At 50.9% G+C, this 16,669-nt stretch overlaps 1 protein-coding gene across 4 annotated transcripts in view; it reads right to left on the bottom strand.

Moving 5' to 3' along the window:
- Positions 1-16,669, bottom strand: part of rilpl1 (Rab interacting lysosomal protein-like 1) — a 184,044-nt gene that overhangs the window by 105,147 nt on the left and 62,228 nt on the right. For all 4 annotated transcript variants that reach the window (XM_072513565.1, XM_072513473.1, XM_072513738.1 and 1 more), the window contains exon 2: positions 7,157-7,307. In XM_072513565.1, coding sequence (XP_072369666.1) covers positions 7,157-7,307 — 151 coding nt within the window. The remainder of the gene's footprint in view (positions 1-7,156; positions 7,308-16,669) is intronic.

Here is a 16,669-nt window from a genome sequence, read left to right as displayed (position 1 = left end):
CACAGGCAGCCCCCCCTTGCCCCCCTCCCAGGACGTCTCTTCCACCCTCCCTCCCCTCCCAGGACGTCCCCCCCCCCCCCCTCAAGGTTGCTGCCGCTGACCGACCTTCCTCTAACGCTCCGCGAGATAGTCTAGGAACAGTTGCCACCGCCTGTAGAACCCCTGCGCAGACCCTCTCAAGGTGAACTTAATCCTCTCCAACTTTATGAACCCAGCCATATCATTCATCCAGGCCTCCAGGCTGGGGGGCTTCGCCTCCTTCCACATTAGCAAGATCCTTCGCCGGGCTACTAGGGACGCAAAGGCCAGAATGCCGGCCTCTTTCGCCTCCTGCACTCCCGGTTCGTCCACTACTCCAAATATTGCTAGCCCCCATTGGGCTTCTTTTTCGACCGTGGATTGTCGAATTTCAGAGGTGGTCAGGGTGCGCGAAAAAAACGCTACCGGCCTGCCTGCTTCATTGAGGGTAGCGGCGAGAGCAACCTCTGATGCGCCGCTCTCCACCTGAAAGGGGATGGACTCGTCCACCGCGTGCATCGCGGTTTTGGCGATGTCCTCCTTGATGCAGCTGAAGGCCTGGCGTGAACGCCAGTGAAAAGATGGTGGCCTTGCTTAGTGGGCGGGCTTTGTCCGCACAGTTGGGGACCCACTGGGCATAATATGAAAAGAACCCTAGGCACATCTTCAGGGCCTAGGAGCAGTGGGGGAGGGGGAGTTGCAGGAGGGGACGCATATTGTCAGGGTCGGGTCCTAGGACCCCGTTCTCCACGACGTAGCCGAGGGTGGCTAGTCTGGTCGTGCGGAAAACACATTTCTCCTTGTTGTAGGTGAGATTGAGGGTTTGGGCGGTTTGGAGAAATCTGTGGAGGTTGGCGTCGTGGTCCTGCTGATCATGGCCGCAGATGGTGACATTGTCCAAGTACGGAAATGTGGCCCGCAGCCCGTACCGGCCCACCATTCGGTCCATTGTTCTTTGGAACACCGAAGCCCCGTTCGTGACGCCAAAGGGGACCCGGAGGAATTGGAAAAGGCGGCCGTCTGCCTCAAAAGCCGTGTAGTGGCGGTCCTCCGTGCGGATTGGGAGCTGGTGGTATGCAGACTTCAGATCCACCATGTAGAATACCCGGTAGTGTGCGATCCGGTTTACCATGTTTGCAATCCGGGGAAGGGGGTACGCATCAAGTTGCGTAAACCGGTTTATGGTTTGGCTCTTTTCCCCGGTCTTGACGACCACCACCTGAGCTCTCCAGGGGCTATTGCTGGCCTCGATGACTCCCTGCCGCAAGAGTCGCTGGACCTCGGACCTAATAAAAGTCCTGTCCTGTACGCTATACCGCCTGCTTCTGGTGGCGACTGGTTTGCAGTCGGTGGTGAGGTTTGCGAAGAGTGAGGGAGGATCGACTTTTAGGGTCGCGAGGCTGCATATGGTGAGTGGGGGCAGGGGCCCCCCGAACTTCAGGGTTAGGCCCCTGAGGTTGCATTGGAAATCGAGTCCCAATAGGAGAGGAGCCCAGAGGTCTGGGAGCACATATAATTTAAAGTTGCGTACTTGGCGCCCTGTATTGCTAGGGTTGCAGTAGGTCACCCTCGGATTTGCACCGAGTGCGACCCAGAGGCGAGGGAGATGGTTTGGTGCGCTGGGAAAATAGGGAGCGAGCAGCATCTTACCATGTCCGGGTGAATGAAGCTCTCTGTGCTCCCGGAGTCGAAGAGGCAAGGTGTCTCGTACCCGTTAACCCGGACGGTCATCATGGAGCTCCGGAGGTGCTTGGGTCACGACTGGTCCAGGGTGACTGCGCTGAGTTGCGGGTAGCTGGCGGCGTGGTCGGAGGTGCTGGGGCGGCTCCGCGATGGCTGCCCATGTTGATCGTATGCATCGAGCGGCGTAGCAGATGGCGGTCCCCGTTGGTCGAGCCTGGCAGGCGGGGAGGAAGATGGCGTCCAAGATGGCGGCCCCCATGGATCGCACGTGGCCGGCCGCGTGGTGGAGGATGGCCAAGATGGCGACCCCGTGAGTCGCACGTGCTGTGAGGACTGGAAGATGGCTGCTCCCACGGATAGCACGAGTCTGATGAGGGGGGCGGAGTCGGCAGACACGCTGCCACGCTGCGGGGTCTGCGGGCCTGTGAGTCTGAGGATCGGCCTGTGAGTTAGTTTTTAGACCTGGCCAGGCAGACTTTGACGAAATGTCCTTTTCTCCCGCAGCTGCTGCAGTTCACGTTACGGCCGGGCAGCGCTGCCGAGAGTGTTGGGACTGGCCGCAGAAATAGCAGGGTAGCCCCCCATGATGGCGGGCGGCCGTGCGGCACAGGCCTGGGGTAGTCTGTGGTCGGGGGTCTACGAGGGGGTCGCGTGGTCAGCCGGGAACGCAGTAAGGCTCTGGAACGCCACTTCCGGAGAGGAGGCTAACTTTACCGTCTCATCCAGGTCCAGGGCCCCCTTTTCGAGTAGGCGCTGTCTCACGTAATTAGACTGGACTCCCGCCACGTAGACGTCTCGGATGGCGAGTTCCATATGCTGAGTGGCCGTAACGGCCTGGTAATTGCAGCTGCGTGCGAGGGCTTTGAGGTCACGTAGGTAGTCATCTAGCGACTCCCCGGGATGCTGGCAGCGAGTGGTGAGGATGTGTCGCGCATAGACCTCGTTCACGGGCCGTACATAGAGGCGTTTGAGCATTGCGGGGGCATCTAGAAGTTGATAAATTCTTGATTTCTCGAGGAACTAAGGGCTATGGAGAGAGAGCGGGTAAATGGAGTTGAAATCAGCCATGATTGAATGGTGGAGTGGACTCGATGGGCCGAATGGCCTTACGTCCGCTCCTATGCCTTATGGTCTTATGGTCTAATTCTGGACATAACCAGCTTGTGATTTACGATACGGCAAATCTGGTGTGACATTCAACGGGAGTCAGTGGGTTCCAGGGAACAGCGCAGTCCTTACCCTCCAGCACTGCTGTTCCCCTCCAGCGCAGCCCTCACCCTCCAGCGCAGCCCTCACCCTCCAGCGCAGCCCTCACCCTCCAGCGCAGCCCTCACCCTCCAGCGCAGCCCTCACCCTCCAGCGCAGCCCTCACCCTCCAGCGCAGCCCTCACCCTCCAGCGCAGTCCAAAGGTGAGCAGGTTGGGTGGGTTATGGGGATAGGGGGAGTGGGCCTCGGTAGGGTGCTCTTTCGGTGGGTCGGTGCAGACCAGGTGGGCGGAAGGGCCTCTTTCTGCACGATGGGGATTCTGTGATTCGATGCAGACGCTTTGGGTGTCACACTGTCAGATTTACGAGGTGTATGGTGGTCATGGGAGTCTCCTCAGCACGTTCTCATTCATCTCTCGGCCTTTTTAAATTCATGCATGGCATGTGGGTGTTGCTGGCTTGGCCGATATTTATTGCCCTTCCCTAATTGCCCTCGAGAGGAGATGGCGAGCTGCCTCCTTGACCCACTGCAGCCCATGTGGTGTAGGTACATGCACCGTGCTGTTAGAACCAAACACCTGCTAATCTACTCAGGCCTTGGAAAGGGTGCAGGGGAGGGCCACAAGATTGAGTCTCAGCTTAAAACAGCCAGGCAACAAAAATAACTTGACAATTTAATGTCAGAGGTCTCTCAGATATTTTGATGGCAGTTTTGAATTCTGTTTCTATTTTAGTACTCACATCACATCCCAGGTACTAAAAATATCGCCTGTGGTTGAGATGCACTTCAAAATCTCACTCATTGTTTGAGGCACTTTAGGATAAAGCACACTGTGTAAGTGGGGGTATTATTAGAAGGGTCAAATTTTTATGTCCACATATCAACAGCCCGACTTGTGTGCGCAAGAAAAGTGTGTCTGGATATATCAAACGCACAATCGTACTGCAAACAATCAGATTCGAAAGCTCCTCTTAACCTCAGGCTTCACAGTCACTAGAGTATCTCTGAAGCGTAGACATTACTGTAGGTAACACAGCAGCAAATTCTCACACATCGAGCTCCGACAAACAACAGAAAACAGAGAAAACAGGAGCAGGCCATTCGGCCCCTCAAGCCCGGTTCAGAGATTGTGGCCGATCTGATTGTGGCTGTGACTCCACTTCCCTGCCTGCCCCCACCAATCCCCCCACCCTCCCGATAACTCTCGACTTCCATGAAGATCAAAAACCTGTCCTGAATAGATTGAATGAAGCCGGCCTCCATTGCTCTTTGAGGCAGAGAATTCCAAAGATTAACTACTCATAGAAAGACATTTCTCCTCACCTCTACCTTAATCGGGAGAGCCACAAGGAGAAACAACCTCCCAGCATCCACCCTGTCAAGCCCCCTTGGAATCTTATGTTTCAATAAGATTACCTCTCATTCTTTCCAGACTCCAGTAAGAATAGGCCCAACACATTCATCCTTTTCTCATAGCACCTTCGTCCCAGGAGTTAACCTAGTGAACCTTCTATGAATTGCTTTCAGTGGAATAGAATAGAATCATACATCCCTACGGTGCATAAGGCGGCCATTTGGCCCAACGAGTCTGCACTGGCCCTTGGAAAGAGCACCTTACTTTTTAATAATCTTTATTGTCGCAAGTAGGCTTACATTAACACTGCAATGAAGTTACTGTGAAAATCCCCTAGTCGCCACATTCCGGTGCCTGTTCGGGTACACGGAGAATTCAGAATGTCCAATTCACCTAACAGTGGGAGGGAACCGGAGCACCCGGAGGAAACCCACGCAGACACGGGGAGAACGTGCAGCCTCCACACAGAGACCCAAGCCGGGAATCGAACCTGGGTCCCTGACGCTGTGAAACAACAATGCTAACCACTGTGCTACCGTGCCGCCCACTTGAGCCCACACCTCCACCCTACTCCCGTAACCCAGTAACCACACTAACCTTTTTTTTGGACACGAAGAGGCGATTTAGCACAGCCAATCCACCGAACCATCTTCGGAGGAAACCCACGCAGACACAGGAAGAAAGTGCAAACACCACTCGAGACAGTCACACAAGGCTGGAATTCAACCCGGGACCCTGGAGCTGAGAGGCAGTAGTGCTAACCATTGTGCTGCCGTGCCACCCCACAAGGGAGCAAAACTCTATGTAGCTCTCTAGATGTGGTCTCATCAATGCCCTGTACAGTTGTAGCAAGACTTTCTCACTTTATAGTCTGCCCCCTTGCAATAAACAGTCTATTTGTCTTAATTACGTTAAGTTCCTGTATGCTAACTTTTAGTGAGTTGTGTACCAAGGCACCCAGATCCCTCTGTAGCATAGCATTCCGCAGCCTCTCTGCATTGAAATAATACAGCAAAATCTTTATCATCCGGCATGCAAGGAGAATGGGAGGTGCTGGTTAAAATGCCGGATCATGGAGAGTGCCTTTCACCAATAGAATACAGTTCAATACTTGTGACATCTACTAATATGCAAATACTCACAGTAGTTCTGATTTCCAACAGTACATTAAGACATAAATTAAAGTATAAAATCTTACAGTCTACAGTTATGGATAACTTTGGTTGGTAAAGTGACGATTTGTATTAGGTGAACAGCAGAAATTCCAGACAGTAAATCACTGCGGCTAGGAGAGTGCTGGATAACACAACGTTTACTCAATTGCTTTCCTACCTATCTTTGTATTGATGTGGAGATGCCGGCGTTGGACTGGGGTGAGCACAATAAGAAGTTTTTCAACATCAGTTTAAAGTCCAACAGGTTTGTTTCGATGTCACTAGCTTTCGGAGCGCTGCTCCTCGAAACAAACCTGTTGGACTTTAACCTGGTGTTGTAAAACTTCTTTGTATTGTCAGCAGATTTGGCTAGAAGACATTCGGCCCCTCATCCAAGTCATCAGTATAAACTGTAAACAGTTGATGCCGCAGCATTGATCCCGGTGTCAGTCCACTAGTCACAGTTTGTCCATCTGAAAATGTCCCATTTATCCCAACTCTCTGGTTTCTGTTAGTCAGCCAATCATCTATCCATGCAATTATATTACACCAAACACCATGAGCTCTTGACTTGTGTAGTAACCTTTTATGTGGCATGTTATTAAATACTTTCTGGAAATCTAAATACACTACATCTACTGGTTTCCTTATATCCAACCCTGCTGGTCACATCCTCAAAGAACTCAGATGAATTTGGACAACATAATTTCCCTTTCACAAAACCATGTTGACTCTGCTTGATTATTTAGTGATTCTTAGAATCATAGAATCCCTGCAGTGCAGGTCATTCAGCCCATCAAGCCTGCACTGTATCACGGCCAATCTCCCTAACCTGCACATCTTTGGACATTGGGAGGAAACCGGAGCACCCGGAGGAAACCCACGCACACACGGGGAGAACGTGCAGACTCTGCTCAGACAGTCACCCGAGGCTGGAATTGAACCTGGGTCCCTGGTGCTGTGAGGCAGCAGTGCTAACCCCTGTGCCACCGTGCTGCCTATTCTTGAAATGTCTTGCTACTAATTGCTTAATAAATAGAATTCCAACATTCTCCCCAATGACAGATGTTAAGCTTTTCCCAAAGTTGGATGTTAGGTTATGACCGTGATGTTGATTGACGGATAAATCTTGCCCAGGACACCGGGGAGAACTCTCCTGCTGAGCACTATGGGAATTTTGACATCCAGCTGAGGGGGTAGATCGGGCTTCTCTCAGTACAGAGAACATAAAATTCCTCCAGTGCAGAAGGAGGCCATTCGGCCCATCGAATCTACACCAACCACCTGAAAGAGCCCCCTACCTCTGCCCACTTCCCCGCCCTATCCCCGTAACCCCACTTAACCTGCACATCTTTGGACTGTGGGAGGAAGCCGGAGCACCCGGAGGAAACCCACGCACACACGGGGAGGAAGTGCAGACTCCGCACAGTTGCCCAAGGCCGGAATTGAACCCGGGTCGCTGGTGCTGTCAGGCAGCAGTGCTAACCACTGTGCCACCATGCTGCCTGTAAGGGGAGGGTCAGTCTAGACCAGGCTTGTCCAAGGACAGGCCGTGGGCTGCAGATGGCATTTCAGGTGGCTCGCCACATCCCCTGCATTGCAGGTAAAGGTTCAACCTCAAACTTTCCTGGAAAGAATTTCAGAAAATGCTCGGAGTCTGCTCAGCCAACCACAAGCTGGTCTCTCCACGAATTGGCTGCTGACAATGAATGGTGAGTTGAGGAATTTTCTTGCTTTTACCTTCCTGTTTCAGGATTTCTTCCTCAGTCAGGTTTCCATCCTTGTGGGAAACGTTCATCGCCAGCTGTTTGTTTTCTTCCTGAAGTGTAGCGATCTGAGTGAGTAAATCCTGAGCCTCCCCTCTCCACACATCCTCGACCAACACGAGCTCCTGATCAAAGACAGCAGAGTTAGAAAGTTCACCAGACTGTTCATGTAACCCTACTCTGCCACTCGCCTCCTGCGCGCCGCCTGTCACAACAGGCAGCACTATTAATTGCTCCATAACACTTGAGGGAACAAAGAACAAAGAAAAGTACAGCACAGGAACAGGCCCTTCGGCCCTCCAAGCCTGTGCCGACCATGCTGCCCGTCTAAACTAAAATCTTCTGCACTTTCGGGGTCCGTATCCCTCTATTCCCATCCTATTCATATATTTGTCAAGATGCCCCTTAAACATCACTATCGTCCCTGCTTCCACCACCTCCTCCGGCAGCGAGTTCCAGGCACCCACTACCCTCTGTGTAAAAAAACTTGCCTCGTACAATGGTCCTCGCTGTCCACAGGGATAGTGCCAGAGGACTGGAGAGTGGCGAATGTTGTTCCTCTGTTCAAGAAAGGGAATAGGAATGACCCTGGTAATTATAGGCCAGTTAGTCTTACTTCGGTTGTCGGGAAGACAATGGAAAAGGTCCTGAAGGATAGGATTTATGACCATTTGGAAAGATGCAGCTTAATCCGGGATAGTCAACACGGATTCGTGAAGGGTAGGTCTTGCCTCACAAATTTGATTGAACTCTTTGAGGAGGTAACTAAGTGTGTAGATGAAGGTAGAGCAGTTGATGTCGTACACATGGTTTTTAGTAAGGCGTTTGATAAGGTTCCCCATGGTCGGCTCATGAAGAAAGTAAGGAGGTGTGGGATAGAGGGAAATTTGGCCAATTGGATAAGTAATTGGCTATCATATAGAAGACAGAGGGTGGTGGTGAATGGAAAATGTTCAGACTGGAGACCAGTTACCAGCGGTGTACCACAGGGATCAGTGCTGGGTCCTCTGCTATTTGTGATTTTTATCAATGACTTGGAGGAGGGAGCTAATGGGTGGGTCAGTATATTTGCTGATGACACCAAGATTGGTGGAGTAGTGGATGAGGTGGAGGGCTGTTGTAAGAGACATTGAAAGGATGCAGAGCTGGGCCGAAAAATGGCAGATGGAGTTTAACCCTGATAAGTGCGAGGTGATTCATTTTGGTAGGACAAATTTGAATGCGGATTACAGGGTCAACGGCAGGGTTCTGAGGAATGTGGAGGAACAGAGAGATCTTGGGGTTCATGTCCACAGATCTCTGAAGGTTGCCACTCAAGTGGATAGAGGCGTGAAGAAGGCTTATAGTGTGTTAGCGTTTATTAACAGGGGTCTTGAGTTTAAGAGGATGAGAGGCGACTTAATAGAGGTTTATAAGATAATGAGGGGGATAGATAGAGTGGACGTTCAGAGACTATTTCCTCGGGTGGATGTAGCTGTTACAAGGGGGCATAACTATAAGATTCAGGGTGGGAGTTATAGGAGGGATGTCCGAGGTAGGTTCTTTACTTAGAGAGTGGTTAGGGTGTGGAATGGACTGCCTGCTGTGATAGTGGAGTCGGACACTTTAGGAACTTTCAAGCGGTTATTGGATAGGCACATGGAGCACACCAGAATGACAGGGAGTGGGATAGCTTGATCTTGGTTTCGGACAATGCTCGGCACAACATCGAGGGCCGAAGGGCCTGTTCTGTGCTGTACTGTTCTATGTACATCTCCTCTAAACCTTGCCCCTCGCACCTTAAACCTATGCCCCCTAGTAATTGACCCTTCTACCCTGGGAAAAAGCCTCTGACTATCCACTCTGTCTATGCCCCTCATAATTTTGTAGACCTCTATCAGGTCTCCCCTCAACCTCCTTCGTTCCAGTCAGAACAAACCGAGTTTATTCAACCGCTCCTCATAGCTAATGCTCTCCATACCAGGCAACATCCTGGTAAATCTCTTCTGCACCCTCTCTAAAGCCTCCACATCCTTCTGGTAGTGTGGTGAACAGAATTGAACACCATACTCCAAGTGTGGCCTAACTAAGGTTCTATACAGAACATCAACTATGCAGCAGAAAAATGACTGACAAGTTGCATTGTGGAGAAAGTAGAGAATTCAAAGCTTTGTTTAAATTGGGACCAGATCAACAATTTTATCAACATAGGACACTTCATCATTAATTGGCAGATGTCATAGCACAGGGTCACGAATGTAGCGAATTACGTCAAAATTACAGCTCAGAAACAAGGCCATTCATCTAACTAGTCTAATCCACCATTTATCCTCCACAAGCCTCTTCCCATCAAACTTCATCACACCCACAAGCCTGTCTTTCTGAATTTTACTAACAGTGATGAGGTTTCAGGATATTGCCCGAATATCTTTACAGGAAAATTACTCAAATGGGTAATTCCAGGTAATTGTAACCATTCTTCACCTTGCTGATAGGAGACTCTTCCCACATTGTCCTTTCGTATTGGTCACTCATACAGCCACACCATTCCTGCCCATGTCCCTCTGCCTTGCTACATACCCGCTCCTAGCATTCAAAAACCTCCTCCAAACCCTGCCCTTTGACCTATGCTGATAATCCCACAGCCGACTTTTCATTTCTCTTCATCAGGGTGACATCCATCCAGGCAAAACATTTTTTGAAATCTTCCTTCACAAGGAGTACAGTAGCTTCTTTGAAAACACTTCCCAAACCCGGTCCTCTACCAGCTAGAGGCGGCAGATACCCGGGAACACCATCACCAGGGAGTTCCCCTCCGAACCATACACGATCCTGACTTGGAAATATATCGCCGTTCCTCCACTGTCACCGGGTCAAAATCGCAGAACTCCCTCCCTGACAGCACAGTGGGTGTACCTACACCACATGGACAACGCAGCAGTTCAAGAAGGCTGCTTGCCGCCACCGACTTGAGGGCAATAAATGGTGGCCTAGCCAGTGACACTTATATCCCAAGAGTAAAAAAAAACCAAAAACTAACTGAATACCAGAGATCAGTCTAACAACATGCCCAGCATTTCCCAAGACAATTTGGTCATTTTTAATAGAACAAGACTCATTATTACAAAATAAGCACACCCTGGCCACAGTAACTGAACATAATACATAGACAAATGTAGAATGTACAGCACACAAACAGGCCATTTGGTCCAACCAGTCCATCCTGGCCCTAAAGCTCTACTCAAGGTTCTGCCCATAATTCTTCATCCAAACCAATCATTAGAATCCGCTATTCCCTTCTCCCTATATTCACGTCTAGCTCCTCTTAAATGTGCACAAACTATTTGCTTCAAACACTCCTTGTGGGAGCGAGTTCCACATTCTCACCACATTTTTTCAATTTCCCATTGGATTTCTTGGTAACTATCTTGTATCGATGGCCTCCAGTGTTGCTCTTCCATCGACCTCAATAAGGTCGCGCCTCAGTCTGTCAATCTTTTCCAGGCATGACTACTTGTCCCATGAAACCACATCAGAAGAGGAAATAGAGAGCACATATTTCCATAAAAGGTAACGGGCGGGACAACAATTCCAGAGAAACCTGGATGTCAAAGCATATACAGGGTTGGATAAAGAAAAAAAGGGAGGTTTATGGCAGATACAAGGGGCTCAAAACAGTGGAAGCCCCGAGGCAGAGCAAAGTGCAAGGGTGGGGGTGACTTAATAAAGAAATTAGGAGAGCAAAGAGGGGGCATGAAAAAACACTGGTGGGCAATACAAGGAAAATCCCAAAGTGTTTTGTAAATATATTAAGGGCAAGAGGGTAACCAGGAAAAGAGTAGGGCCCATTAGAGACCAAAGTGAAATGTGTGTGTGGAGCTGGGAGACGTAGGTAAGGTTTTAAATAGGTTTTTTGCCTCTGCGTTTATTATGGAGAAGGATAAGTATATAAATCAGGGAAATGGACTGTGATATAATTGAACAAATTAGCGGGACTCTGGTGATGGTTTGTAGGGAGGAGTCTCACACGAGGTGGTACTTTGTTTTTGGCCATTTTCACCCATTTTTTGGAGGGTATTTGGGTTCAAACTTAACGAATTTGATGGGATATGGTTCCCACATAAGAGAAATGCCCAGAAGGTCCAGGTCCAAGTTAAATTGTGTTTTAGACTCTCGATTGGACCGATCTAGATACAAGTCTCTGATTCCATCAGGGGTGGCAAAAGCATAGTTGGTTTTTATGGAGCAGATGCGGAGGCAGATCCGTGGCAGTTTTTGCGCTGACTGATAGGGGCTTTTCTTTTTTCTCCCATGTTCATCAGGTTTACTTCCGGATTGACTTTTTTGTGGTGAGTAGGTCTCTCCTTCCTGGGGTGAAGAGGGCACTCAGCAATTATCTCACATCATCCCCTACATTTTGTGCATTTGGTGTTAGAACCGGGTCCTTCTCAACACTAGGCGTGGAGATTGGAAATGAAATGAAAATCGCTCATTGTCACAAGTAGGCTTCAAATGAAGTTACTGTGAAAGGCCCCTAGTCGCCACATTCTGGCGCCTCTTTGTGGAGGCTGTTACGGGATACAGTGGTGGTGGCAGACAAAGGATTTTGCGAGCGCATATCCTCCGCCATTAGGGAGTAGGTTACATAAGAACATAAGAACTAGGGGCAGGAGTAGGCCATCTGGCCCCTCGAGCCTGCTCCACCATTCAATGAGATCATGGCTGATCTGTTGTGGACTCAGGTCCACTTTCCGGCCCGAACACCATAACCCTTAATCCCTTTATTCTTCAAAAAACTATCTATCTTTATCTTAAAAACATTTAATGAAGGAGCCTCAACTGCTTCACTGGGCAGGAAATTCCATAGATTCACAACCCTTTGGGTGAAGAAATTCCTCCTAAACTCAATCCTAAATGTACTTCCCCTTATTTTGAGGCTATGCCCCCTAGTTCTGCTTTCACCCACCAGTGGAAACAACCTGCCCGCATCTTTCCTATCTATTCCCTTCATAATCTTATATGCTTCTATAAGATTCCCCCTCATCCTTCTAAACTCCAATGAGTACAGTCCAGTCTACTCAACCTCTCCTCGTAATCCAACCCCTAGTTGTAACCTAGTGAATCTCCTCTGCACCCCCTCCAGCGCCAGTACGTCATTTCTCAGGTAAGGAGACCAAAATTGAACACAATATTCCAGGTGTGGCCTCACTTACACCTTATACAATTGCAGCATAACCTCCCTAGTCTTAAACTCCATCCCTCTAAAATGAAGGACAGAACTCCATTTGCCTTCTTAATCACCTGTTGCATCTGAACTAGTTTTGACCGCCGACAGGGGTGAGAGGATCTTCCCAGATTTTATTTGCCAGTGATTGCCCTGGGTTTTAATCAGGATTTTCATCGATCGAGCATATATGACAAAGGAGCAGGGGTAGGCCATTTGGCCTCTCGCGCTTGCTCTGTCATAAGGCCATAAGACATAGGAGCAGAATTAGGCCACTCGGCCCATCGGGTCTGCTCCACCATTCAATCATGGCTGATATTTTCTCATCCCCATTCTCCTGCCTTCTCCCCATAACCCCTGATCCCTTATTAATCAAGAACCTATCTATCTCTGTCTTAAAGACAGTCAGTGTCTAGGAGTTCTCATGAGTCACAAAAAATTATTACGCAGGTCCCATTCAATAAGATCCTGGCTGACCGGTTTGTGTTGAATTCCATGTGTCCATCTACTGTTGATTCACTTGCCTAACAAGAATCTGTCTGCCTTTGGCTTACAAATATTCACTGACCCAGATTCCACTGCCTTCAGAGGCCGTGTTCCAAAGACACTCAGCCCTCTGGAACAACTCTCCTTGTCTCTCTCCAAAAAGGCCGGTCCCTAATTTTAAACGAGCGCCCCCTCATTCTGGTCTCCCTGACAAGAGGAAACTTCCTTTCCACGTCCAGCTTGCCAAGAGCACTCAGGATCTAGCATACTTCAATCAAGCCACACCTAAGCTCCAATGGAGACAGGCCCAGACTGTCCAACCTTTCCTCATAAGACAACCCATTCATTCGAGGCATCAATCCAGTAAACCTGCTCTGAACCCTCTCCTTCCATAAATAAAGAGACGCAAACTGCAGAGATTCGAGATGTGGTCTCACCCATGTCGTGTATAACTGAGGCATTTACAGGGCGGCACGGTGACGCAGTGGTTAACACTGCTGCCTCACGGTGACGCAGTGTTTAACACTGCTGCCTCACGGTGACGCAGTGGTTAACACTGCTGCCTCACGGTGACAGCGGTTAACACTGCTGCCTCACGGTGACGCTGTGGTTAACACTGCTGCCTCACGGTGATGCAGTGGTTAACACTGCTGCTTCACGGTGACGCAGTGGTTAACATTGGTGCCTCACGGTGACAGTGGTTAACACTGCTGCCTCACGGTGACGTAGTGGTTAACACTGCTGCCTCACGGTGACGTAGTGGTTAACACTGCTGCCTCACGGTGACGCAGTGGTTAACACTGCTGCCTCACCGTGACGCTGTGGTTAACACTGCTGCCTCACGGTGACAGTGGTTAACACTGCTGCCTCACGGTGACAGTGGTTAACACTGCTGCCTCACGGTGACGTAGTGGTTAACACTGCTGCCTCACGTTGACGCAGTGGTTAACACTGCTGCCTCACCGTGACGCTGTGGTTAACACTGCTGCCTCACGGTGACAGTGGTTAACACTGCTGCCTCACCGTGACAGTGGTTAACACTGCTGCCTCACGGTGACAGTGGTTAACACTGCTGCCTCACGGTGACGCAGTGGTTAACACTGCTGCCTCAGGGTGACGCAGTGGTTAACACTGCTGCCTCACGTTGATGCTGTGGTTAACACTGCTGCCTCACGGTGACGCTGTGGTTAACACTGCTGCCTCACGGTGACGCTGTGGTTAACACTGCTGCCTCACGGTGACTCTGTGGTTAACACTGCTGCCTCACGGTGACGCAGTGGTTAACACTGCTGCCTCACGGTGACGCTGTATTTAACACTGCTGCCTCACGGTGACGCTGTGGTTAACACTGCTGCCTCACGGTGACGCTGTGGTTAACACTGCTGCCTCACGGTGATGCTGTGGTTAACACTGCTGCCTCACGGTGACGCTGTGGTTAACACTGCTGCCTCACGGTGACGCAGTGGTTAACACTGCTGCCTCACGTTGACGCAGTGGTTAACACCGCTGCCTCACGGTGACGCAGTGGTTAACACTGCTGACTCACGGTGATGCAGTGGTCAACTCTGCTGCCTCATGGTGACGCAGTGGTTAACACTGCTGCCTCACGGTGATGCAGTGGTTAACACTGCTGCCTCATGGTGACGCAGTGGTTAACACTGCTGCCTCACGGTGACAGTGGTTAACACTGCTGCCTCACGGTGATGCAGTGGTTAACACTGCTGCCTCACGGTGACGCTGTGGTTAACACTGCTGCCTCACGGTGATGCAGTGGTTAACACTGCTGCCTCATGGTGACGCAGTGGTTAACACTGCTGCCTCACGGTGAGTGGTTAACACTGCTGCCTCACGGTGATGCAGTGGTTAACACTGCTGCCTCACGGTGATGCAGTGGTTAACACTGCTGCCTCACGGTGATGCAGTGGTTAACACTGCTGCCTCACGGTGATGCAGTGTTAACACTGCTGCCTCACGGTGATGCAGTGGTTAACACTGCTGCCTCACGGTGACGCTGTGGTTAACACTGCTGCCTCACGGTGACGCTGTGGTTAACACTGCTGCCTCACGGTGATGCTGTGGTTAACACTGCTGCCTCACGGTGACGCTGTGGTTAACACTGCTGCCTCACGGTGATGCTGTGGTTAACACTGCAGCCTCAGACTTCCGGTTGCGGTGATGCCTAGCTAGCCGCACGTTTCGGCGGCTCCAGCTCCGACGGACCTTCGGGCTCTTTTAAGAGCCCCAACGGGAAATTTATGGGCGACGCAACCCGGTGTGGGGTGAGTGAGAAGGGAGTCCCCCCCCCAACGAAGGAGGAAAATACCGGCGGCGGCGGCTGCAGCGCGAGGAATCGTCGACCAAAGAAACAGAAAGGGAGAAGCACAAGGTGGCGGCGGAGAAAGCGCAGGCGACATGGGGGCCCGAGCAGGACGAATTTTTGAGACGGTGCGTGGAGCTACTAAAGAGGGAGGTGCTGACCCCGATGCTACAGGCAATTGAGGGGCTCAAGGAGACACAAAAGACCCAGGAGACAGAGCTCCGCGTGATGGAGCAGAAGGTGACGGATAATGAGGACGAGATCCTGGGTCTGGCGGTCAAAACTCAGACTCACGAGGCACTTCATAAAAAGTGTACTGAAAGGATCGAGGCCCTAGAAAACGGAGCACGAAGGAAGACCCTTTGGATACTGGGTCTCCCTGAGGGTGTGGAAGGAGTGGACTGTGGAGCTTATGCAAGTACGATGCTGAGCTCACTGATGGGTGCTGAGGCCCCTATGGGCCCCCTGGAGGTGGAGTGGGCACATCGGATCCCGGCGAGAAGACCAAAAGCGGGAGAACCACCCAGGGCGATAATCGTGCGATTTCACCGCCTGAAGGATAGAGAAGAGGTCCTGAGATGGGCTAAAAAGGTGCGGAGTAGCAGATGGGAGAATGCAGTGGTACGGGTGTACCAGGATTGGAGTGCGGAGGTGGCGAGAAGGAGGGCGAGTTTTAACCAAGCCAAGGAGGTGTTGCATAAAAAGGTGAAGTTCAGGATGCTGCAGCCGGCAAGACTATGGGTCAGGTATCAGGAGAGACACCATTATTTCGAGACGGCGGAGGAAGCATGGACCTTTATTAAAGAGGAGAAATTGGATCGGAACTGAGGGACTGATACTGCAGGAAATGTTATTGTTAATGTTATGGTTGATGTTAATAGAGAAGTAAATTGGGAAGGGGGAGACATTGGGAAATGTGGGCGCCGGTGAGGGGGGAAAGACGGGACATAGATGGAGAATGAGGAAGGGGAGGGGGAGGGGAAAGGGAGCTGCGCCACAAGAGGCGGGTCAGGTAAAGGGATGTTCCCGCGCCAGAAAGAATATGGCGGGAAGACAGGCGCAAGGCGGATGGGAGTTCCCCACACGGGGGGGTCGAGGAGTGAGCAGGAGTAGCCGGGGTCAGTTGAAGTCAGCTGACTTACGGAAGTAATATGGGGGGGAGCAATCACGCTAGAAAGAGATCTAGCGGGGGGGGGGGGGGCACAACTGGGTTGCTGCTGCGGAAATCCAAAAGGAAATGGATAAAGAGTGGGTGGACGGGGATGGTATGCGACGCTGGGGGAGCGAGTGGGAGCGCGGAGGCAGGATATGGGACTGGCCTAGAGAAGGTAATGGCTAGTCGACACGGGAGGGGGGCAGGTAGCCCCCTAGTGAGGCTGATCACGTGGAACGAGAGAGGCCTGAACGGACCGATAAAAAGGGCCCGACTGCTCGCGCATTTGAAAGGACTAAGGGCAGACGTGGTTATGCTCCAAGAGACG

This window comes from Scyliorhinus torazame, chromosome 1 (genome assembly GCF_047496885.1).
Source record: "Scyliorhinus torazame isolate Kashiwa2021f chromosome 1, sScyTor2.1, whole genome shotgun sequence".
Lineage (NCBI taxonomy): Eukaryota > Metazoa > Chordata > Chondrichthyes > Carcharhiniformes > Scyliorhinidae > Scyliorhinus > Scyliorhinus torazame.
The sequence above is the reverse complement of the archived record's forward strand: the minus strand, read 5'-3'. Positions and strand labels throughout refer to the sequence as shown.